The 25,660-nt window shown below is 41.4% G+C and overlaps 1 protein-coding gene, 1 long non-coding RNA gene and 1 other non-coding gene across 9 annotated transcripts in view; 1 reads left to right on the forward strand and 2 right to left on the reverse strand.

Annotated features, from left to right (window-relative positions):
- EPB41L4A (erythrocyte membrane protein band 4.1 like 4A) overlaps nt 1-22,789 on the forward strand; it is a 283,127-nt gene extending 260,338 nt beyond the window's left edge. For all 7 annotated transcript variants that reach the window (XM_055536501.1, XM_055536502.1, XM_055536503.1 and 4 more), the window contains 6 exons: nt 3,931-4,050; nt 12,863-12,910; nt 14,065-14,133; nt 14,727-14,837; nt 16,623-16,704; nt 22,118-22,789. In XM_055536501.1, coding sequence (XP_055392476.1) covers nt 3,931-4,050; nt 12,863-12,910; nt 14,065-14,133; nt 14,727-14,837; nt 16,623-16,704; nt 22,118-22,246 — 559 coding nt within the window. In that variant the 3' untranslated portion in view covers nt 22,247-22,789. The remainder of the gene's footprint in view (nt 1-3,930; nt 4,051-12,862; nt 12,911-14,064; nt 14,134-14,726; nt 14,838-16,622; nt 16,705-22,117) is intronic.
- A 12-nt stretch (nt 22,790-22,801) lies between these two features.
- On the reverse strand, nt 22,802-25,612 carry LOC129620789 (uncharacterized). Its single transcript, XR_008698696.1, has 3 exons — nt 25,094-25,612; nt 24,587-24,663; nt 22,802-24,203 (listed from the first exon to the last, which is right to left on the reverse strand). It is a non-coding gene; the product is annotated as an uncharacterized LOC129620789 (long non-coding RNA).
- LOC129622178 (small nucleolar RNA SNORA13) lies at nt 24,740-24,876 on the reverse strand. Its single transcript, XR_008699855.1, has one exon. It is a non-coding gene; the product is annotated as a small nucleolar RNA SNORA13 (small nucleolar RNA).
- Nucleotides 25,613-25,660: the final 48 nt, after the last annotated feature.

The raw sequence follows: 25,660 nt of genomic DNA on the forward strand, positions 1-25,660 counted from the left end.
TGATTATATGGCATTTCATCTTCACAATCTTTTACGAACTTTAATTAAGTGTCAAATGCAGTTAAAATCTAAATTGCGTGGATAGCCTGGAAAAGTAGGGTGTTCAAGTTTGGTGAGATATGAAGGAAGTATATCAGAACTCTCTTATTCTGAAATATTACTGGAAAATGCTCCAATCTAGAGCCACTCTCTTCCTTATACATTAACTGAAACACAAAAGCCAAGACTTCCTTGGTGGTCCAGTGGTTGAGACTCTGCACTCCCACTGCAGGAGCTGTGGGTTCCATCCCTGTTGTGGAACTAAGATCCCACATGCTATGTGGCGTAGCCAAAAAAACATAAATAAAATGATGGAGAATTAAAAAAAAAAAGCCTTCTTATGGTTAGGCTTCTTAGTCTAGCTGTTAAGTCTTCTTAGTTGTACTGAGGAAATAGACAAAATATGATATGTAGAGTTATTGCCTTAGTGGATACAGGAAAGAAATGTTTAGCATTTTTGAGGTTCAACTTTAAATATAACATTTGAAAATGAATATATTCCCAGTAAAAAATGCAACGGACTCTTTCCCCCCTTAACACTTTCATGACTGTAAAAAGTCAAAATATAAAACATTTTGACTTTTCAAAAGGCCGTGTATCAATATAATGCTTACAGTGTTTTTATTCTTCATAATTTAAATTCCTGCATTAAAATTAAAATCTATCAGGAAAGAAGCAAAACCCAATACTCTGTGTGTCCCACGTCTCAGGAGAAATGAGACTCACAAGATAGAACCGTTACAGGATATGTGTTGTATATGTAAAGATTTCTTTAGTTACTTATGCATAAACAAAACAGTTAACGTCTGCCTCCTAAGGACTGAGTATTACAGTATTCTTGCCTTTAAGGGTAAGATTTTTCCTTTCCAAGTAGCATCTGTATTTTCTGGAGCAGGTCAGTGATGGAAGAAATGACACTTTCACTCTTGTAATGAGGTACCATTAACCAGAGGCCTTTTGTAAGGGTGTAATTTCAAACTTCATTACAGACTAAGGCAGCCACACCACCCATTACTCAGGAAAATGTGCTTCTGTTGTGACTCTGCAATGAGCCTTACATTTTTAATGCACCTTGTTAGAATATTTATGAAGCTGCATCACCGGTAGAGGGCATCTGTCTCTGGAACATGTGGGTCCCAAGGATATTAACTGACAGGGTTTCATTGCCCTCACTTTCAACTATTTGATTAGGAAAATAGAAGTTAAAGGTACAGGCCACGGTCTGAAATTCTTTCTGATATGGTTCTTATTACTAGTAAGGTACTGGAAGTAGGAGTTTTCATTTCTGTTACCAGAGAAAAGCCTCAGCATGAAGGTAGCTAGCTAAAGTCCACAACAGAAGAAGGAGCATATACTCCTTGTGCTTCCTTTGAAATGTCTAGGGAATGTTCTTCTCGCAAAAGTATGTTTGCCTTAGTCGGGTTTCACCCTTGCTGGTACACCTGAACCCTCAAAAATATTTAAAGGTTCTGACTTAACTGATAAAAACAAAATTAGTGAAATTTAGTCCTGTCCGTGAACTATACAGTGATTTAGTTCAGAATGGAAGCTGCATCTAGAATACTCCAGGCTTGGGAGCTGCACAGACCTGGTTTTATGTCTATCCCCGGGCAACGCAAGGTGTGGGTTCCTGTGAGAAGGGAGCTATCTCCTTGCCAGCCTGACACCTTCCCACTGACCACCTCTTCTTAACTTTGGGCTCCTCAGTCCTGGGGGTGTACAGGACGGTTCTCTCCCAGCAGGTCTGGTTGGTCCCTGTCTGTCATGTGATACAGCGAATGGCTCGGAGGTGTAGGTTTTGGCTGTGAAAATCCATATACATATGTGTTTGTATATGTAGTCAAAATATAAAAAATAACAGTGTTTCAAATAATTATTAATAATCATATGACTTTGAATCGTATATCTTCTCATATTTTTCTTTAGCTATTTCTAATGTTCAAATTCATAACCACATATGTTCAATTTTAATTTCCTTTGGATATACCATGAGAGAGGGAACTATGTTCTTGAATTTGCAAAAAATACCATGACTGTATCCTGTTAATAATATTCAAATAATAGAAATGAAAGCTTTAATGAGGAAATATATACAGTTCAAAGACTTGAAGTGTGTTACAGATAATTTTTTACTTAATACAATTCCTCTTTAATATAGAGATTTAAATAGCTTTTTCCTTTTAAGCGACTTTTAGTTTTTTTTTTAAACTCGAATTTGCTTTCCTTTGTCTCTGTTTAAGTGAGATGAATATTTGTCACTGTCTACTGATCTGCATTATAAGCAAATCCAGATAACCATCCCACAGTGCTGTAGGAGGGCAACCAAAAGACATCTGTTCAGTGAAAGAAATGACTCCAGACTTGTCTATTCTTTTCATTTCTCTTTTGAAACAGTCATGCTCATGCAGTCCCAGCACTGGGATGGTTACTGTGTGATGCCATACTGCTCTCCCATGTCCCGGGAGCAGCAGTGTGAAAGAAGCACCCTGGAGCGGCTTCCTCAAGAAATTACATAAATTCAGAGTTAAAGATTCAGATAACAGTTGTTTGATTTTTGCAAGAAATACTCATGGCTTTACAGCATCAGTGCATTCTAGACATTGTTTACACATTAAGTATGCACTTGCTTTAATTTAATACTTGTTTCCCTCTCTCCCCTGTAACTCCTCACCCTTGTTTTTAGAAAGATTTGATGTATCTGCAGACTGGGTATGGTCCATGATGGTTTTTGCTAGGTCCATTCAGTATCTTCACACTCATAATTGATTGCCATTACTTAAAAAATTAAAGAGTTCATTAAAAAAAGATCCAGATTTGTAGATTATCTTTTGAAAACTGACAGGATTGATAATATTGTCCCCTGACCTCACATGACAAGTGCCTGTACCCCCAGCCCCTTCTCCCCCCAGCTTCGCTTTCCCTTGTTTTGTTCTCCCTGCCAGGACCCTGGCCACACTGAATGCTCAGCCCTCATTCTCTCTTAAACACGCTAGCAGCGTAACCAGAACGTTCTGTGCCTACCCCACTGCCGAGGCATTATGCCACCATATTTAACTGTTTGAATTTCTAGCTTTCATACGTGACCACTGGAAAGACCATAGCCTTGACTAGATGGACCTTTGTTGACAAAGTAATGTCTCTGCTTTTTAATATGCTGTCTAGGTTGGTCATGGAGAAGGCAATGGCACCCCATTCCAGTACTTTTGCCTGGAAAATCCCATGGACGGAGGAGCCTGGTGGGCTGCCTTCCATGGGGTCGCTAAGAGTCAGACACGACTGAACGACTTCACTTTCACTTTTCACTTTCATGCATCAGAGAAGGAAATGGCAACCCACTCCAGTGTTCTTGCCTGGAGAATCCCAGGGACGGGGGAGCCTGGTGGGCTGCCGTCTGTGGGGTCACACAGAGTCGGACACGACTGAAGTGACTTAGCAGCAGCAGTAGCATGTTGGTCATAACTTTCCTTCCAAGGAGTAAGCATCTTTTAATTTCTTGGCTGCAATCACCATCTGCAGTGATTTTGGAGCCCCCCAAAATAAAGTCAGTCACTGTTTCCACTGTTTCCCCATCTATTTGCCATGAAGTGACGGGACTGGATGCCATGATCTTCGTTTTCTGAATGTTGAGCTTTAAGCCAACTTTTTCACTCTCCCCTCTTACTTTAATCAAGAGGCTCTTTAATTCCTCTTCACTTTCTGCCATAAGGGTGGTGTCATCTGCATTTCATTTCTTAATAACTTCTAAATAGCTTATTTAATAACTTTTTGATACCTTTGACACCTTTGACCTTTTTGATAACTTTGATACTTTTTGACAGCACATTTAGGATGAACTGATAAAGGTAACACATGTATGGGTGTTAACTTTAGGTGAACGTTGTTTCTTTTCAGAATACGGCAGGAGAATGATATGGTTGATTCGGCGCCACAGTGGGAAGCTGTATTAAGGAGACAAAAGGAGAAAAACCAGGCGGACCCGAACAATAGACGATCCAGACACAGATCTCGCTCGTATGTGCTCCCTCTTTATGCCTGAATTAAAAAGCTCAGAAGTTTTGGTAGCATGTGGATTCTGGGGCGCATTGGGCTGTCTCTTTTGAGGTCTTCTAAAGTGGTTCAGGTTTATCACGATTATCCTATATTTGTTTGTCATATTTACTTTGTTTTATTGTGACACGCATCAACTGTGTCTGAAGGGGTAGAAGTTGAAGCACAGCCAAAGCAAAATGTCTTAAACATAAGGCTATCAAAATCATGTTTTATTTTGTTTTTAAACAGAAGTGTATATTCAGCTGAGTAAGTAGGAAGTCTCCTTTGTTCTGGAGCCAGACTGTTGGTGAAATACCTGCTGCTTCTCTCCTCTGAAGCCTTGGTCCCGGTTGAACTAGCTATGACTAACTTCCCATCAAATTACCATTTGTGAGCAGTTGTCAGTGAGTGATTCATTACATCCCAGCTAGGCAATGCCAAGTGTGAGCTCAATTATCCCATGATGATGAGATTGCCAGTCCCCCAGATCAATTTTCTTTTAAACTGATAATGTTTATACTTAAAACAAATATTCGCATCATCCAGATTTAGACTCCCCACTTCCACCTCTTGCTCCAAAGCATCTCTTTCTTTTTTTGATGAGCAAGGAGTAGATTTATTAATATGGGGCACTTACGAGAGATATAAGTGGGCAGACAAGGGGACTGTGTTCCAAGAACTAAGAGGGAAAGCAGCTTTACGTATTCTGTCTATGGATACGCACTTCATAGACTGAGTATGGGCCACCCCAGAGGGTGAGAGGCCCCGGGAGATGGGCATATTCCATAGAGAGAATGTGACCCATTTTAAAAGGTGAGAGTGGCCCCCAATCATGCCTTTTTAAAAAATGCATACTTTTAAAATTTATCGTTTATTTGGCTGTACTGGGTCTTTGTTGCTGCGCAGGCTTTTCTCTGGCTGCGGCGAGTGGGGGCTACACTCCAGTTGCAGTCAGCTGGCTGCTCATTGCAGTAGCGTCTCTTCTTGTGGAGCGTGGCCTGCAGGTCATGCCGGCTTCCGTGCTTGTGGCTCCTGCACCCTGGAGCACAGGCCCGGGAGTTGTGGTGCGCAGGCCTGATTGCTCTACTGCATGCGGGACCTTCCTGGACCGGGGATCGAACTCATGTCTCCTGCATGGGCAGATGGATTCTTTACAGCTGAACCATCCCAGGGAAGCTCCAAAGCATACATTTTTAAAATGAAAAGTGAGCTGGGACTACCTACCTATATCCCTTTATGATCCTGGGTAGTTAGATGTCTCGTGTTGCCTACACGTGGAGGGAGAGATAGTGTCTCAGGTATGGGTTTTCTTTATTCTGTCAGTGAAGGAATCACATTGACTGAGCTTTGAGTGATACATCCTTGCATTCCTGGGTTAAATGCCCAATAAACCTACTATCCTTTCCATATATTGCCGCTTTCTATTTAATATTTTGTTAAGATTTTTTTCCACATGTTCATGAGAGATTCTGGTTTACAATTCTTGTAGCATTTGTGTCAGTTTTTTTTTTTTAAACAGGGGTACGTGGCACCCCACTCCAGTACTCTTGCCTGGAAAATCCCATGAATGGAGGAGCCTGGTAGGCTGCACTCTATGGGGTCGCTATGAGTTGGACACGACTGAGCGACTTCACTTTCACGTTTCACTTTCATGCACTGGAGAAGGAAATGGCAGCCCACTCCAGTGTTCTTGCCTGGAGAATCCCAGGGACGGGGGAGCCTGGTGGGCTGCCGTCTCTGGGGTCGCACAGAGTCGGATATGACTGAAGCGACTTAGCAGCAGCAGCAGCATGCTGGTCATTTAAAATAGTTTAGGAACTTTCCCTTGTTTTCTCTGTTTTCTGAGAGTATAAAATTCACAGTATTCTTTCCATAAATATTGATATAACTTACCCAGGAAACCAACCCTTTCGTGAACTTTCTTTGTGATAAGTCTTAAAGTACAAACAGAAATTCTTTAACAGATACTGGGCTGTTAAGATTGTGTCCACTTGTTATGTATAGGTTTTGGTAGTATGTGTTTTTAAAAGAATTTGTTCCTTTTATCTACGTTGTCATCTTTTAACAAAAAATTTGTTTATGATAATTCTTTTAGTGTCCTTTGAACATCTGTTGTGATATTACCTCTTTCATTCCTGATGTGGATAAATTGTTTCTTCTTTTAATTTTCTCCTTAATTGTGTTTTCTAGTTTTTCAAAGAACTGATTCTGGGTTTTGTTGATTTTCTTTGTCTGTTAACCACTCATTGATTTCTACTCTTTATTCCTTTCTTCTATGTATTTTGTCTTTTATTTGCTCTTTTTTTTATCTTCTTAAGGTGACACTGAAGTCCGTGATTTCTTTGACCTTTTTTTTTTTTTAGTATTGTGTTATTTAATTTCCAAGTATTTGGAGATTTTCTACATATCAAATTACTATTAATTTCTAATTTACTTGTATTTTGGTTAAGATCTGTAAGCTTTCAGTCATTTCAAATTTATTGAGATCTATCTTAAGAGCTAGTATATAGTCTTTAACGATGAATGATCTGATGGACTTTAAGAGAGTCATTCTCAGTTGTTGGGTATAGTCTACAAATGTCAGGTGAATCTAGTTAACTGAGAGTGCTGTGTGGATGCTCTGTGACTTTACTGGTTTCTTTGTCTACTTTTCAATCAGTCATTGAGAGAGATGTTAAAATTTCCAATAATGGTGGATTTTTCTGTTTTACCCTTTAGTTCTGTCAGTTCTTGTCTCAGGTTAGTGTGAAGCTCTGGCATTAGGTACACACATATTTGTGGGGGAAAAAGGTTTTTTTGGTTTTTTTTTTGGTCTACCTGATAAACTGACCTTTTTATCATTGTGACATGTCCTTTATTCTGGTAATATTCCTTTCTCTAAGTCCATTTTACCCACAAACTTTTGTGTGTATATGTGTGTGTGTACTTATATATAGCCATTATACTTTGTTCATGCTCACTTTTTACATGGTATAGGAAAGTGAAAGTCACTCAGTTGTGTCCAACTCTTTGTGACTCTATGGACTGTAACCTCTGTCCATGGAATTCTCCAGTACTTCATCCATGAGATGGAGAGAGATGGTCTGGTGTCTGTGGGAAGTGTTAAGGTTTCTGTTTCATTAGGTTTGAAAAACCAAGTTGGCGCTCAAATGGAAATGTCAAGTAGGCTGCTAGACAGAAGTGTTAAAATTCTGCAAGATTGTTCATTACTTTATTTAGGACAAACTGGGCTCTGCCTTCTGTTTGAGTCATGACATTAAAAACCCAAGGTTTATTGACAATTAAGAAAATATCTGATTGGTGCTGTTGTTAAGAACAGACCTATGTGTGCATGCTGGGCCTCTGAGTGTTAGCTTATTACCTCATCTCCATGAACTTCTTAGTGTCATGTATGATGATACCATCCTGAAGAGGCTTTGCTGAACATTAAGTCAAATCATGTATGTCAAGTGACAGCATAACACTCACAGTTGCAATCGCTATAATTAGTAAGTTCTCCAGGTCTCAGTATATCCGTGTAAATAAGTTACTTGGTTTTTTTCCCCTTGAAATGGGGAAGAGCTGAGAAAAGAGAGCAGGTTGAGGTCACTCACATTAAAACTAGAATTTGAGAATTTAGGAATCTCCAGGAACCACTACAGCTTTTCTTTCTTTTAAGTGAAAAGGTAGAGCAGCAATCTGAAGAAAGTAATTAAAATTGTTCTTTAGATGTATCAATATTTGTAAGTGTATGTAGCATTTAAGGTACTTAGTAAATCACGTATCTGTCAGTTACTCCCCTATTCTTGAATTCCTAAGGTCGTGTGTGTCGATTGCCCATATAGAGGTATCCACTGAGGAATTAGAATGTTATGATACATCATTCACACATGATTCACTCATTGTTTTTTAAAATCTCCAATGAAAAACTAGAAAATTGTGTTCATTATTAAATACCAGAGATACACAGTTGTAGAAAATACAAAATCCTCTCTCCTAAAACACATAAACTGAAATATGATTGGATATAATTTACTTGAATGTGGGAATGGTCCTATCTAGTTTATTTTTCAGCTTCATTGCCAAGACATTTATATTACATATCATTGAGAAACTTAAATGAAACTTCTTTTCTACATGGGTGAATTTTTTTATTTACTGGGATATTTGGAAAAGACACGAAAGTTGAAACCTTAAGTTCTCACAGGTTCAACTTGTATGTGCACGAAGGCTCAGGCTCCCTCTGGTGGCAATAATGTCTTACTACTTCTATGAAAAACCCTGAAAGGTGAGGTTGTCAGGGTGGAATGATGTTCCCAGTTAAACACAAAACAGAAGTCTGATGCCTTAGATAAAGATTTAGCATGAAGTCCCTGGAAGTGACTCCTGAGTGATCTTCAGCAACTAGGTTTCTGGGCTCTGTGGCTTTCTAATCTTTCTTTAATTCTGAGAGGGGGAGAGGGAAGGAGGAGAAGATTTAAGACATTGCATAATCATACCTATTCTGACCACTCAGGAATTTGATAAGCAGTTACTGAGTTAAGTGTTCTGAATGTTTTAAATAAAGATGTTTTATAAAATTGATTGTTTTAGTAATACATTTTCAACTCTAAATTTCCTTCTATTGGCAGTGATCCCAAAAATAAGTCAAATACTGTCATATGTATTTTTTCAGCATAATATATTTATATAACATAATATATAACAAAATATAGTATACTGTGTACTATAATATGGGTTTCCTTGGTGGCTCAGATGATAAAGAATTTACCTGCAATGTGGGAGAGCCGGGTTCAATCTCTGGCTCCCTGGAGAAGGGAATGGCAACTCACTCTAGTATTCTTGCCTGGAGAATTCCATGGACAGAGGAGCCTGGTGGGTTATAATGTGGTCACAGAGAGTCGGACACAGCTGAGTGAATAACACTCTACTATAATATATTAGCACATATTATGTTACGGAGAAGGCAATGGCTCCCCACTCCGGTACTCTTGCCTAGAAAATCCCATGGATGGAGGAGCCTGGTAGGCTGCAGTCCATGGGGTCGCTAAGAGTCGGACATGACTGAGCGACTTCACTTTCACTTTTCACTTCCATGCATTGGAGAAGGAAATGGCAAACCACTCCAGTGTTCTTGCCTGGAGAATCCCAGGGACGGGGGAGCCTGGTGGACTGCAGCCTATGGGGTTGCACAGAGTTGGACACGACTGAAGTGACTTAGCAGCAGCAGCAACAGCAGTATGTTATACTATTTTCTAGATAGTGTTTGGGGATGTAGAAAAAGACTATATGGAAAAAAGAAAAATTATTTCTATGATGTCTTATCAAAGAAATCTCTCTGAAAGGTAATATTAATTTGAGTTATTGGTATAAGGTGTGTATGAGGGATGTTTTTTGAAAAATATTGGGCTAATATTGGACTACATGTATGTGTTTTATATACTGTACCTCTGGAAACTCATGGTTCTATTTTCTTAGAAATTTATTTGGTGAGTTCAAGTAAAACACCTGCATAATTAAGGGCCTTTAAGTTAAGAAAAACGGCAGTTAAAATTCCACAGCTTTCAGAATCCACAAATCAATGTTGAGTTGCACATCATGAGATCATCCTAAATTATTGATGAAATGCATGCAGATTTCAGCATAAAAATTATACAGTTCTCATTAGCATGTAACCTGTGTTTACATTTATTAAATCACAGGTTGTCTAGCAATTGGAGGAAATTAGCATTTTTTTTCTTTTAGCTTTGGGACTTTCCCTGACTTAATGTTTTTTGAAACTGCTGGCATTTCAGAACTTAGTTTTGTTAAATACATGACTGTTATGGTACCATAGCATTTAAACATGTAGACTAAATTTCTGAATCTTTTAGGACCAATATTTATGTCTGGAAGGACTAATGTTCTTTTAAGATAAGTGCTCAGTAGCTCAGTTGTGTCTGACTCTTTATGACCCTATGGACGGACTGCAGCCCACCAGGCTCTTCTATTCATATGATTTCCAGGCAAGAATACTGGAATAGGTTGTCATATCCTCTTCTAGGGGATCTTCCCAACTCAGGGATAGAGCCTGAGACTCCTGCATTACAAGTGGATTCTTTACCACTGAGCCACCGGGGAAGCCCTCTTTTCAGATAACATTTTCCCAATTTTTCTGAGATGTGAATGAAAGACGTTTCTTGTGGAATTGCAACATTAATAACTTTTTTAAAAATTGAAATGTCACTGATTTGCAGTGTTGTGTTGGTTTCGGGTGTACAGCAGAGTGATTCAGTAACATGTGTATGCTTTTTCAGATTCTTTTCCCTTATAGGTTCTTACAAGATACTGAATATAGTTCCCTGTGCTGTACAATAAGTCCTTGTTTATTTTATATATAGCAGTATGTATATATTAATCTCAAGCTCTTAATTTATTCCTCCCCCCAATAGTAATTTAAAAAAATTTTTAATTGGAGGATAATTGCTTTACCATTTTTGGGTTGGTTTCTGCTGTACAACAATGTGAATCACCCATAAGTATAAAACATGAAAATAACCTTTTTTTTTTCTTTTCTGATAATTAAGGTAAGAAATTCTCTTGGCTAAAAGAAAAAAAAATCAGACTATAGGAAAATGTAAATAAGAAAATAAAATTAGGTGCAATTCCAACACTCAGAAATATCTGTTGTTATCAGCTTTTTGTATTTTGCTCACATTTACCATTTTCTACCACTAGGCCTGGGGTTGGCAGCCTTGGGGAACGTGTCCTCCTTGCCCCTCATTTTGTCATTCTCCTCCCCTCCTCCCTCCTGCTATCAAATTATGACATTTCCTTCATTCTTTTAAGATTTAATTAGTTCCTGTTTCAGTGTCATTCTCTCCAGCGTTATTCAGTACCCACATAATGGAGCTTTACGATCATTTGGCCTCTTCCTTTTCTCACCAGACTTTGGCTGTTGTACTACCGTATCATACCTTTGACCAGTGGTTTTTCCCCTGGGATAGTCTTCCTCCCAGAGGACATTTGGTGAAGTCTGGAGACGTTTTTGGTTGCCTCACTGGAGGGTGTTACTGGCATCTAGGTGTCAAGGCTGTTCAGTTCAGTTCAGTTCAGTCGCTCAGTTGCGTCCGACTCTTTGCGACCCCATGAACCGCAGCGCGCCAGGCCTCCCTGTCCATAGGCACTACTAGTCATCCTACAGTGGTCAAGACAGCCCCCAACAACCACGGATGACATCTGACCCCGGTGTCAGCAGTGGGGGGTCAACATACCCTGCCCTTAGGACAGCCTCAGCACTGCACCGTCCTGAAACAAGCGTGATTCCCAGCAGAATCGCTTCCTAACCTCGATGCTATGTAATACTGAGGATTGTTGGGTGGCTTCCTGTGAGAATCAGATGCTGGTGTAGAATTACAATGGAACCATCTTTCATCTTTCTGTATATAAACAGAATAATAGTTTGGTGCTTTTCAATATTAGTACCTTCTCTCCGGCAGTATAGTTGACTGGGCTAATGTATCGTCTAGTGAACCAGATCAGCCGTGTAGGAAAGGCAGATCCCATATAGGAGATTTTTCCAAAGAAGCATTTTAAGTTTTTTAAGCCTACAATTTTATTTTTGATAACAAGCTCTACCTTTAACAATACCATATTTTATATGTCTGAGACCAAGGCTTCGTTCCCCTTCCCTTATCTTCTGTGTTTTGACTCCTTTTGAGTGGATAAAAAGGTCTACAGAATTTTTTTTCTTTCTCTACAAAGGAAAAAACTACTTAGTCAATTCAGTTGTGAAAAAGTAGTTTATTGTATTCTGTGGACTGAGAAAGACCTACCAGAATGTCTCAGTGGTGCCCTTATTAACCAAGAAAAGTGAAAGCAATGATAATTTCATATGCTGAAAGTGATATTGAGCCAAGAAATGCTGATACAGATTATAAATTTAAAATTCCACAGGAGAGCCTATCGGTGGCTTTGTTTGCTGCGGACATTTTAATTGTTGGGGTTTAGGTCTTTTCTTTGGGCCTTTGTTAGAACTTAGTTCTCTTGAAAGGACTGATGAAAGCTTATCATTTTCTCACTAGGGGAAAAAAAAAAAACATTCTGTGGCAACGGTTGCTGTGATCATAGATTTCTAGTTCTCACTGCTATGGGGACTTTGAACACCTGAATGCTGGCTTTGAATTTCTCATTCTAGAAAGTTAAACATACTGGTACAGTTTCTATTCAAGTAGTTCTTAGAGGAGAAATTTGTACAGTCTATAGCCGGGGTGGAGAAGGGCCTATGGGAGACGGCAGCATGGGCCACGGACGTGCTCCCGTCCTTGTGAACCAGAAATGCAGTGTCAGGCAGCGAGGAAGCACGGTGAGCCAGCGCACACGCTCTGCCAGCCTGGCTGTCCCACCGTTTTCCTTCCCTTGTGGTGGTGCTTCTCCTACGTAATCACAGATCACAGTGGGACTTCTCCATGTTAATACAGTCAAGGTTAGTTCTTTTAACTGAGAAGTAGTTAGAAGGACCAGAAACAGAAGCCTCAAATCAATCTTCATTGTAAAACCACCACTGGAGAGTGTGTAGATTTGCCCCGCTACTGCTAAGCTCTTCATTAAATGGAGCCCTGGTTGTGGCTGATTTTTATGTCTTTTCTTTTTTTTTTAATGAACTAGCAGATAAATTGTCTGGTATCTTTGTGCTAACCATCCCACATTAGCTCTTCCTGTTCAGCCTTTCCTTGTCTGGTATCAGCTGGCAGATAAGAACGTCACAGTCTGGAAACTGGTAATATTGCAGACGAAGCATGTGTGCCGAGATGAGTGTTGTTCTTTCTATTTATAGGAGAAGTCCCGATATCCAAGCGAAAGAAGAGCTATGGAAGCATATCCAGTGAGTACTGTTTTTAAAACTCACGTGGTTTGAAGGCACTTAAAGGACACAGAGAGGCAGCTCGGGCTGAAGCCCGCGAGGTGGCCTTCACTGCCGTCACTGTGGAGCCCGGCACTCAGCGGTGGTGCCTCAGCAGCCTCAGACCTCAGCAGGCAGCCCCGCCATCTCTCCTGAGGCCAGTCAGCCTTGCCTGTAAATGAGTCAACACTGTGTATGTGTAAATAAATACCAAGGAAAAGACACCTGCTACAGGAGAGAGAAGCAGATCTTTTTAGGGAGATAGGAGATGCTGGTGAGTCATCTATATCCTGAATAAAGAAAAACTGCAAGAGGGTAGAAGAGCTACTGAAAAGGTTTTCCTTCCATTTTTCCCTTAAATACATACTAGTTTTTTTTTGTTTTTTTTTTTTTTTTAAGTTTCATTTATGTCTGTGTTTTAGTTTTTGGCTGCAGCATGTGGAATCTTAGTTCCCTGACCAGGGATTGAACCCATACCCCCTTCATTAGAAGGCAGAGTCCCTTCCCAAGACTGTCAAGGAAGTCCCAAATGGACCCTAGTTTTCTTAATCTTCATTCCTGGCTTATATCTCTATTAGTTTTATTAACACTGTGTTATAAGACAAGATTCAGTTCAGCTCAGTCAGTCAGTTGTGTCTGACTCTTTGCTACTCCATGAACCGCCGCACGCCAGGCCTCCCTGTTCATCACCAACTCCCGGAGCTTACTCAAACTCATGTCCATCAAGTCAGTGATGCCATCCAACCATCTCATCCTCTGTCGTCCCCTTCTCCTCCCACCTCCAGTCTTTCCCAGCATCAGGGTCTTTTCCAATGAGTCAGTTCTTTGCATCAGGTGACCAAAGTATTGGAGTTTCAGCTTCACCATCAGTCCTTCCAATGAACACCCAGGACTGATCTCCTTTAGGATGGACTGGTTGGATCTCCTTGCAGTCCAAGGGACTCTCAAGAGTCTTCCCCAACACCACAGTTGAAAAGCATCAATTCTTTGGCGCTCAGCTTTCTTTAGAAAAGAAAGCTTTTCTTTTTCTTAAAGAAAGCTGAGACAAGATTAGAAAGGTGAAAACTCACCTGCCAGTTGTAAATGGTGTTAGTTTTTATGTCAAAACTTTCATTCTCTTGCTCATTCCCTTCTAGAAAAGAGCTTGTGGATCCATCTGGACTGTCAGAAGAACAATTAAAAGAGATTCCATACACTAAAATAGAGTATGTCTTTGAAAATCTTTCTTAAAAAGTTTTATTGATATTTGTAAATGAGTAATCCATTCTTACTCTTAAGAGGTGTTCCTTTCAGTGCGTTGTCTTTACATTTTAACTAAAAGTAAAATAACTATTGAGGAAGAAGTAGAAAAGGTTGTATTAAAATTAATTATTGTCTTTCTATACTGAGGTCACTCTCTCTCCTATAGACTGCCTATTTGTAGGTGGTCCACTTGTACTGGGTGTTTTCCACTAAATAAGTACAGCAGTACTGTACGATCTTCACTGGCTGAATCCATGGATTCAGACTGTAAAGGGATATGGGGATTTTCAACTTCGCTCAGGGTTGGTATCCTTAAGCAAGCTTGATTCAGGGGCCAACTATATGATAAAGTTTTATTTGCATGTTATGATGGAGGTAGTTTTCTTTTGCTAACTTGTGAAATGAAAGCCATTTAGGCTTTCCAAGCTTAGAGAGATCAAGTTTTTAAAACTCTCAGTTATATTCCTTCACAGTTACAATATTAAGGAAAACCCCAACTCGGTCCCATTCTGACTTCTGGTGTGTTTATCTCCATGGTTTGTCTTTGCTTGTTCAGGACTCAAGGTGACCCAGTCCGCATCCGGCATTCTCATTCTCCGAGAAGCCACCGCCAGCATCGCAGGTCCCAGTGCTCAGATGGAGAGCGGTCCGTCCTCTCAGAAGTGAAGTAAGTGGGCAGGCGTGAGTACGCCATCACCTGCACAGCTCCAGACAGCAGAGCACAAGAGAACTGTCTGCAGAAATGTTCTGTATCTGTGGACATAGAGTATTTGGAATGTGGCTGGTGTGACCTAGAAACTAAAAACCTATTATTTATAATTTTAATTAATTTAAACTTAAGCAGCAATGTGTGGCTGGTGGCAACCATATTGGATAGAACAGACCTAGACTATAATTATACTGAATTATGGCCTTTCTAGCTGGCTCTAGTGGTAAAAAAACAAAAAACAAAACAAAACAAAAAAAACCTGCCTGCCAGTGCAGGGGATATAAGAAACACAGGTTTGATCCCTGGGTCGGGAAGATTCCCTGAAAGAGGGCATAGGAACCCACTCCAGTATTCTTGCCTGGAGAACCTCATGGACAGAGGAGCCTGGTGGGCTACAGTCCATAGGGTCGCATAAAGTCGGACACGAATGAAGTGACTTAGCATGCATGCATTGCCCTTCCAAGCTATGCACTGAAGCTTTTAGAAGACAGAAAAAATGCATGACTATTCTATTTTGAATAATAAATGCATCCATATTAGAGAGAAATTGGCATAACAGTTTCTTTTTGAATCGATGGCGTTTTATCTTTTCTTTTACTATAGCAAATATTATGTTACAGTAGTTTGTTTCTTTGTGTTGTCCCACTCCAGTACTCTTGCCTGGAAAATCCCAGGGACGGAGAAGCCTGGAAGGCTGCAGTCCATGGGGTCGCTGAGGGTCAGACACGACTGAGCGACTTCACTTTCACTTTTCACCTTCATGCATTGGAGAAGGCAATGGCAACCCACTCCAGTGTTCTTGCCTGGAGAATCCCAGGGACGGGGGAGCCTGGAGGGCTGCAGTCTATGGGGTCGCACAGAGTCGGACACGACTGAAGCGACTTAGTAGTAGTAGTAGTAGTAGCTGTATTTCAGCTTAACACAATAAGTGCTATATTTTAAATGAATGTGTTAACAAAATAATTATGCATCCATTTATGAAAGTACTGTCTGTGTGTTAGTCACTGAGTCACGCCTGACTCTATGATATCATGGTCTGTAGCCCGTTAGGCTCCTCTGTCCATGGAATTGTCCAGGCAAGAATAATGGAGTGTGTTGTCATTCCTCCTCCAGGGGATCTTCCCAACCCAGGGATCGAATCTGGGTCTCCTGGACTGCAGGCAGATTCTTTACCACTGAGCCACCAGGGAGCCCCATGGAAATTCATGTACTTGATATTGCAGGGTAGGAATGTTAACTATTAAACATAGCATTAAGGCTTAAAACTAAAATAAACATTAATAAATTGGGAGATAGACTAGCCCATCAGAGAGAGAGATAGGTCAGGTTTTTGTTTTTTTTTAATTTTTTTTTTTTTGCTTGTAAAATGTAGAACATTGCTGTCCATAGCTCCACAGCTGTTTTTTTTTTTTTTTAAATAAAAAAGAATACATGGCCAATAAGTATTTCTTTACAAATAAATCAAAAAGCCATTTATACACATATCACAGTAAGAAAAGCACATACTTACAATTTATTCTTGGTTCTTCTATTTATTTGCTGTGATTTGAGGTAAGTTACTTAACCCATTGAACTTAATTCAAAAACATTTATTAAATGCCTCACTGTGTAAAGCACTGTAGTAGTAACTATAAGGAATGCAGGATATGTAAAACCTGTGTATTTTGCTATCGCTTTTTTCCAACTCAAATTGTGCTTCTAGGTACTATCTCAGGCATTAATTCTAAAACTCACTCTCTGCAGTTCAAAAACCGATCTTGTACCTCCACTTCCTGTGACCCGTTCTTCAGATGCTCAGGGTTCTGGTGGCTCCACAGTTCATCAGGTAGGAAATAATCAGGTTTTCAGAGGGTATTGTATTGATGATGAGGTTCCATGTTTAAAAAAAGAGCATGTATAAAACGTGGAAGGAGAAGGAAGGAAGGGTGTGTGGTCGAGACAAGGCACAAACTGGCAAGTTGGAAGTGACAGCTAGAGGTGGTGTGAACTCTAAAGTGAGAACTGGGGCAATGGAAACAAAGACTGTAAGATTTTTTTTTTGAGTCAGAGAAATAAGGATAAGGGGACCCATGTTCTGTTGTTAACTGATAGCAGGCAGAATTACTGAAGTCCCGTTTTATTCCCATTTTATTTCTGTCTTCTCAAAGAGAGTTACACTTGTTCTGGAGATGTATTAAAAATGTGGTCAAAGAGGAATTCAAGGACATTGCAAAGCATCTAGTTCCTTAACAAAATCAGTTTAACACTCAGCTGAATTAGATAGCTATACCAGAGGAACACTGGAGCAAACAAAGCGTTTGACATCATCTCTCACTGTATATTTAACAAGACAGAAAAAGATGGGGGCTACATAAGCTTACTGGATAGATTTGTATCAGTGACGTTTATAATAGACCAGTATCAGCTTGTTGTTCGCAGTGGATTGTTCAGATCATGGATCCCTTTGAGAGGCAATTATAACTACTGTCTTTTTCCCATGAAAATGTGTGTAAGCGTATATTTCAAGCACATGACCATACGATTCAGGAAGTTCATGGACAACCTAAGAACCCTGACTTCAGCATATCTGTCACTCACTGTGCTTAACTTGATTCATCTTTGTTAATGGCTTGAGCAAGGACCAATTTTCTGTTGATGCTGACGAAGCTGTTAAAGTGTTGCACTCAAATATGCCAGCAAATTTGGAAAACTCAGCAGTGGCCACAGGACTGGAAAAGATCAGTTTTCATTTCACCTCCAAAGAAAGGCAATGCCAAAGAATGTTCAAACTATTGCACAGTTGCACTCATCTCATACACAAGCAAAGTAATGCTCAAAATTATCCAGACCAGGCTTCAACAGTATGTGAACCATGAACTTCCAGATGTTCAAGATGAATTTAGAAAAGGCAGAGGAACCAGAGATCAAACTGCCAACATTCGTTGTATCATAGATAAAGCAAGAGAGTTCCAGAAAAACATCTACTTCTGCTTTATTTTCTATGCCAAAGTCTTTGACTGTGTGGATCACAACAAACTGTGGAAAACTCTTAAGAGATGGGAATACTAGACCACCTGACCTGCCTCCTAAAAATCTGTTGTCAAGAAGCAACAGTTAGAACTGGACATGGAACAACAGACTGGTTCCAAATAGGGAAAGGAGTATATCAAGGCTGTATATTGTCACCCTGCTTATTTAACTTATATGCAGAGTACATCATGAGAAATGCTGGGCTGGAGGAAGCACAAGCTGGAATCAAGATTGCCAGGAGAAGTATCAATAACCTCAGGTATGTAGATGACACCACCCTTATGGCAGAAAGTGAAGAACTAAAGAGCCTCTTGATGAAAGTGAAAGAGGACAGTGAAAAAGTTGGCTTAAAGCTCAACATTCAGAAAACTAAGATCATGGCATCTGGTCCCATCACTTCATGGCAAATAGATGGGGAAACAATGGAAACAGTGAGAGACTTTATTTTTTGGGGCTCCAAAATCACTGCAGATGGTGACTGCAGTCATGAAATTAAAAGACACTTGCTCCTTGGAAGAAAAGCTATGACCAACCTAGACAGCATGTTAAAAAGCAGAGACGTTACTTTGCCAGTAAAGGTCTATCTAGTCAAAGGTATGGTTTTTCCAGTAGTCATGTATGGATGTGAGAGTTGGACTATAAAGAAAGCTGAGTGCCGAAGAATTGATGCTTTTGAACTGTGGTGTTGGAGTGGGAAAGACTGAAGGCGGGAGGAGAAAGGGACAACAGAGGATGAGATGGTTGGATGGCATCACCGACTCGATGGACATGAGTTTGGGTAAACTCCGGGAGTTGTGGTGATGGACAGAAGAGCCTGGCGTGCTGCAGTCCATGGGGTCGCAAAGAGTCAGAGATGACTGAGCGATTGAATTGAACTGAACTGAACTGAGCAAGGACAGAAAAACCCTGTGCCAATTTAGGTTAGGTTCCCTAGGAAGAGATTCTGTGATGGAGGTTTGCATGGGGGAAGTTTATTGGAAAGTGCTTTTAGGATCAATACTTGTTGGGGTGTAAAAGATAGGCAAGAGTTGAATTGAATGGTACAAGCCCCAGTAAAGGCATCAGATGGTCCCATGGGGAGTTCTGGAGCCAAGATGGCCCTTCTGATTTCTCCTACCTGGATATGAGGGGGCTGGACCTTAAACACTCACCATGTAGCAAGTGACTGGATAAAGGGTGCCCTGGGAGGGGGGCCTGACTATGGATGAGGTGGCCTCCTCAGCCCAGGGTGGGACTCAGTTTTGAGCTGTATGGCAGCTGTCTCTTCAAGCTGCTGGGGAATGACTGCCTCAGTCTGGAATAGAGATCTGCGTGGTTAACCACAGCTTCCACTAAAATCTGCATAATTTTTGATTAATCTGGGAGAGCTAATAGGTTGTCCAAACAATTTAAGTCAATAGCAATTTTAAAAAACTACATTCACGACTAGTAGTTTAGACTTCACCTTCAGACAGGACCTGCACTGGCGTCTCTCTGTCTCTCTCCACACACCACGTGTGTGGCTTTGAAGGTTGTTAAACTTCTAAACTAAATTTCTTTGGAATGTGGATAATAATTACTTCTTGAGGTTGCTCGGACGATTAATAAGCATTGTTATTTTTCAGAGCTTTTCTTTTTTTTGGTCTTAAATTTAAGTTGGCTTCAATACAAATGAGAATTTCATTGTATTTCTGCTTTTCCAACTAGACTCTCTAAGTCACTCAGTCGTGTCTGACTCTTTGCAACCCCATGGCCTGTACAGTCCATGGAATTCTCCAGACCAGAATACTGGAGTGAGTAGCCTTTCCCTTCTCCAGGGGATCTTCCCAACCCAGGGATCAAACCCAGGTCTTCCACATTGCAGGCAGATTCTTTACCAGCTGAGCCACAAGGGAAGCCCAAGAATACTGAAATGGATAACCAATCCCTTCTCCAGCGGATCTTCCTGACCCAGGAATAGAACCTGGGTCTCCTGCATTACAGGTGGATTCTTCACCAACTGAACTATAAGGGAAGCCCCCAATCACTACTTAGGAATCTCAAAAAACTTACATGAAATGTTGAAAGAATAGCTATCACTTTGCTGCACACAGGAACAACTCACATGCATCATCTGATCAATGGCACTGAATCTAAGCTTGTCTCTGGGACACCTTTGATTCTGAATAACTATCTAGTGAGCACCTCTAAGGAATGACAAGGCACTCACTGGAGCAGTCAGCAAACTACAGCCCATGGGATAAATTTAGTTTGCAGCCTGCTTCTGTACAGTCCAGGAGCTAACTGCTTTTGTTTTTAAAGGGTTGCTTGCAGGGAGGGAAAAATAGTATGCACTAGAGACAGGCGGAGTCTATGACCTTGCCCTTGACAGAAGTTGGTGACTCTTGGCCTTGACACATAACAGTAGACAGGTGAAACAAAACCAAAAACTAGGTAAGCATTATGAAGAAACAAAGGCCCGAGTTAGAAAATAGGTGACTTCACTTTAGATAGATATGGCAAAGGCCATCTCAGAAAGTAACCTGGAAAACTGAAACTCACAGGTGAGAAGGAGCCAACCATGTGAGTACTCGTGGAAGGCTGATGGAAGCAGAAGAGCATGGTAAAAAAAAATGCTGAGGCTGGCAAGGCCCTGGGTGTTTGAGGTCTGAGCACAGTGAAGGGGAAGGAGGGCAGATAATGCAGAGCCTTAGACACTGTGGGAAGTTTGTTTGGATTTCGTTCTGTATTATTCATTGTGCCAAAAGGAAACTGCTGATCTGGTTGCCATGTGGAAAAAGGATGCAAGTGACATGGGGAAGTGGGAAAGTTGCATTTCCTAAGTTCCACGGTGATGCCAGAGTTCTGCCAGTGGCCTGGCCCGCCTACATCTCATCTCACTTTTTTATGCAGAAGCCTGGTTAAAGTGGGATGGATTTGGGACTTGGATTCATTTCCCTTAAGGTTTGCAGGCAGAAGAGAGAGGTTCAACACCTAACAAACTTAAACGGTAGTGATTCTTCTGCTGCTTAACGCTATATTCCCTTGCCCTGACTCTCATGCTCTGGTGTCCTCCTCCTACCCTTCTGGTTATCTAAAAGTCTTCTATCCCAAACAGGTGTTTGACTCCAAAATTAGCTTGATTTGTACTCCCTATGCTCAGCAAAATCGTTCCATCAGTGCTTCTTTGAATATGAGTAAAATTAAGCCAGTCCCACAACAGATAAAAGACAACTTTTTTAGAGGGTGGCTTCAGTCCAGAGAAATCCCAGAATAATAGAATTCTGGAGTGTAACTCATTATGTGTAGGGAGATACTTTGGGGGAAGTAAATATGCTTCTTTAGCCCAGATCTACTGACAGGTTAGGCCATCTGTAGTGGAGAAGGCAATGGCAACCCACTGCAGTACTCTTGCCTGGAGAATCCCATGGACGGAGGGGCCTGGAAGGCTGCAGTCCATGGGGTTGCTAAGAGTCGGACACGACTGAGTGACTTCACTTTCACTTTTCACTTTCATGCATTGGAGAAGGAAATGGCAGCCCACTCCAGTATTCTTGCCTGGAGAATCCCAGGGACAGAGGAGCCTGTTGGGCTGCCGTCTATGGGGTCGCAGAGTCGGACACGACTGCCGCGACTTAGCAGCAGCAGCAAAGGCACGAGCAGGCCGGCTTGCCAGGCAGGGGGCGCTGTGGCAGCACGTCTCCTGTTTCCCAGGGCCTCCGCCGCGGCTGGGGGAGGCGCACGAGAGCCCCGAGCGGCACCCTGGGTGTGGCGCTCAGGCCCGGGTCCTCACTCCCGCTTCTCCGTGAGGGGCCCCCGCTTCGAGGGCCCCCCACCCCAGCCGCCAGGGAGCTCCAGCCCTCAGGGAGGACACCCAGAGCATTGTGTTGGAGGGGTTTCTTCAGTGACTACTGAAAATATAATCAGAGAAGATTAAAAATTATCCCAAACTCCCCTTTCTCTTCCTCTCTCTGCCCCTCCTCTGAAGAGAGGCCTGAGAGGCTGCGTTAGCCTCAGTAGAAAAGACACTTAATTGGGGAAATGGATTGAGATACTTTCTTAAAATTTGTTATGCACATATAACTTTTTAAGATTTAAACACGTTTATCCTAATTATTTAAATAAAGGGAATATTTGTACAGCCTGGTATCACACACTTTTCCTAAATATAACTTGATGTCTTAGTTATTTCTAATGTGTTAATACAATTTACTTGGCTGTAGTTTCTTCTCTGAATCTTACGTTCTCTTTTTTCAAATATTGTTTTCCAGAGAAGAAACGGGTCTAAAGATAGCCTGATTGAAGAAAAATCTCAGACATCTACAAGCAACATGGCTGGAAAACACACAGCAAAAACAGTAAAAACTATCCAAGCTTCACGCCTCAAGATAGAGACTTAATCCCAGTGAAGGGCTTGGGATGGGGGTGGGAAGGGTGTGTGTGCCACCTTTACTTTGAAACTGTGAATTAGAATTATTGAAATATCTTGGACCTGCAGAAGCGTTTCTTCAGAAGAAAATAATGGAGTCTATTGCATCTTTTAAAGGTTTAATTACAGTATATTTGTGCCTAAGGGCCTTTTTATTTGGTAACTGGAAAGATGGTAGTCTTATAAAACCCTTTTCATTTGATGCCATGTTTACCTTCCTGGAAACTCCCAAGTGTCTTGTCTGCCACCATCAAGACCAGAGGCTTCAGATCAAAGTTCTGGAATCCTGGCCTGTGGCCAGGCAGCTATGCAGCAGTGTGCTACGGGAGATGAAAAGGCTTTTCCCGACTCTGGGTAGATCTCTGGCCTGTGTACAAATGCACGGCTGAGGGATCACTTTCACACTGCAGATATTTTTATTCACATTAATGTTCTTTGTAATACTGTATTTTGTGGCATTAAGTTTCACTGGTTATTTGCAAATGTTAAAAAAAAGTGCTGCTTTTAATTCCTAGTGTCCTTGTCTTGTGCTGTCAGAAGTTATGTGCGGATTTCACTTGACCTCAGCTTATAAATTCATGACCTTCAACCTGAAAGGTCTGCCTGGCTAACTCTTCCAAAACACTATTTCAGACCTTTCCTCTTGGCAGATGACTGCAGTAAGACATAGTCCTATAGGATCTTTCATCTTCCCCTGATACAAACCTCCTCATGGCTGCCATCAACCCACGTCCTTCCTTTTTTCCTGTCTCTCTACCTATGCTCTGGAGCTCAGCTCCCTCAGCCTTCTCATCCCTGCTGCCTCATGTATTCAACCTCTCCCTGTCAGCTAGACTACCATCTAAAGACAGCCAGATCTCACAACCAGACCCTTCTCGTTACCAGTGTGCTCAACTAATCTCCTAATGTGCTATCTCAAACCATCTCAAATATGGATTCTTCCCCACTGTTCCACTAAAGCAGACATTACCTTCATGTCACTACATCTCAAGGTTAACTTTCCAGCTATACTGCAATATTTTTACTTTAATGCATTTCCCATTGTTCCTGCCATTCTGTCCTTGCCAGCTCCCCCTATTCTACATCATCAGTAATTGAGTCTCTTAAATCTAGACCCTCATGGATCACACTTATTCCTGTGGCCAAGTTTTATTCACATAGCTTAGACTACAGACTTCCCTGGTGGCTCAGACAGTCTCCCTACAATGCGGGAGACCCAAGTTTGATTCCTGGATTGGGAAGATCTGCTGGAAGAGGGAAAGGCTACTCACTCCAATATTCTGGCCTGGAGAATTTCATGAACTGTATACGCCATGGGGTCACAAAGAGTTGGGACAAGAGTGAGCGACTTTCACTTTCCTTCAGACTACAGACCAGTGTAGTATCAAGGAGTCACTTAGATTTCTAAGGCAATTCAAATAGACTAGCTCAAAAAGCTGCTCCCCCAGCTCATCTGTGAATGTACAAGACCACACACCTAGCAATCATTACGGACATATCCTTCATTACTAACTCCTGGCTGCTAATAGTTTTAACTACCTCTCTTCCCTAACTTTACCACCACCCTTGTCCAAGGTGGTCAGCTCTGGCATAGACAGAATAGGGCATACAGTAGAAGCCTCCAGTTGGCCCACAGCACTGCTTTTCTTGCAAATGTACATTTCCATCATGGCTTTCCCTTGCTTTAAACAGAGCCTTAAGTGATCTGCCCCCTTTTGATCTTTCAGTGAAAGAATGCTATGTTCTAGCAGTTAAATTGTAACACACAAACCTCCAAGAAGCACATTATTTTATTTACAGTCCCACTGTTTTATATGTACATTTATGGGCTGTCCAAAAGCACTTCTTTTTTTAAGCAATCCTGGAAATTTTAAATACTCTAAGCAGCTCCTGAAGATCAAGTTGTCAAATTCCTCACCAAGGACAGCCTAAAAGAAAAATTAAGACGCTCAATTTGACAAGTGAACATTTACTTCAAGACTTATAAACTCAGTACATGCTTCTTTCCTGGATTAAGTCATGCACTTCTGGACTTCATACATCAACATAAAACATGCTTGAGATCTGGCCAAGTGGTTTTTAAAATTTTAGCTACTACGCATAAAATCATGTGAATATTTCATGATAAATGGGATGAGGGTATCCCATTTGCAGTTAACAATCCGTTTACAGCAGTACTAATATTAATGAACTATTAACAATTATAAACTAATACCCACCAGAGAAGGACCCCCGATCTAGAAAGATAAAATTCACGTTACTGTTAACTGTTGTTAAGACAACTATCAATAATTCAAAACTATCACACTACCTTAGGTCATCTTCACGCTTCCAGATAGTTAAGTATTCAGTTGGCAGCAGTCTATGCTTCCAGCGTCCATCTTTCACCTGAACAAAAATTAAAACCGGTTAAGAGAAAGGTACACTTTGCAGAATTAAAACTACATGTGTAAATACTATGAGTGTATGTTACTTACGCAGCTCCTACACCAAAGACATCAAATACAAGGGCAGGAAAAAAAGCTGCGAAAGTGTTTTGTGTTCGCCTTTTTTGACACCGCATCCACTAGTTTCCAAAAGTGAATGGGCAACACAAAGGCGGTAAGAAAACCGCGTAAGCAATGCTGCGTGGCGCCCAGGTGCTAACCCTGACAACGGGCCGAGATTCACTGTTCTGAGGGCAACTAAGCCCAGTTCTACATTTTCTTCTACAACTCAGAATCCAACTGGGTAAGGAACGCTTAATTACTCTACTAGATGGCTAAAATATTAAAATCTAGAGGCAACTGGTCCTTTCTGTAAGAACATGAAAACTCACCTGCACGGATGGTGATACTCATTTCCGCCAAATTCCGCACCATGACATAGTTATCAAGATCTACACCTGAAATGGCACTCTCGCGTTGACCTGATTTCACACCACGACATGGTCTGCATACGTGCTGTTACACGGTGAAGCCTTTCCCTTTCACACGCACAAAATCCCCTCATAAGAAATTCCCTGACACACAGTCGATGAAGTCAAAAGCCCCCGCCCCCATCGCCCTGTCTCCTGGCATGGAAAAACGGACTCGGGGCCGCGTGGGGCCTCCTGAGGTCTCAACAACGTGGCGGAGGCCAAAGCAGGCCGCTGCCCTCCACGCGTTCAGGTGCTGGGAGCATTTTGCCCGGCCTGGTTGCGGCAGCAGCCTCCCAAGACTCAGGCAGGCCGCAGGGTCCTGCCCGGCGCCCGGGCCCAGAGGGCTGGCTGCGGGAGGACCCGAGCCATCCGAATCTCTAGCAAACGAACATCCCCACCGAGAGCCGAGGCCAAAAAAGGACGCGCCGTCTTCCCACAATGCTTTTCTACGACTGGAAGGACCCATTGCTAGAGGGGTGCGGGGAG

Source organism: Bubalus kerabau, chromosome 10 (assembly GCF_029407905.1).
Source record: "Bubalus kerabau isolate K-KA32 ecotype Philippines breed swamp buffalo chromosome 10, PCC_UOA_SB_1v2, whole genome shotgun sequence".
NCBI classification, from domain to species: Eukaryota; Metazoa; Chordata; class Mammalia; order Artiodactyla; family Bovidae; genus Bubalus; species Bubalus kerabau.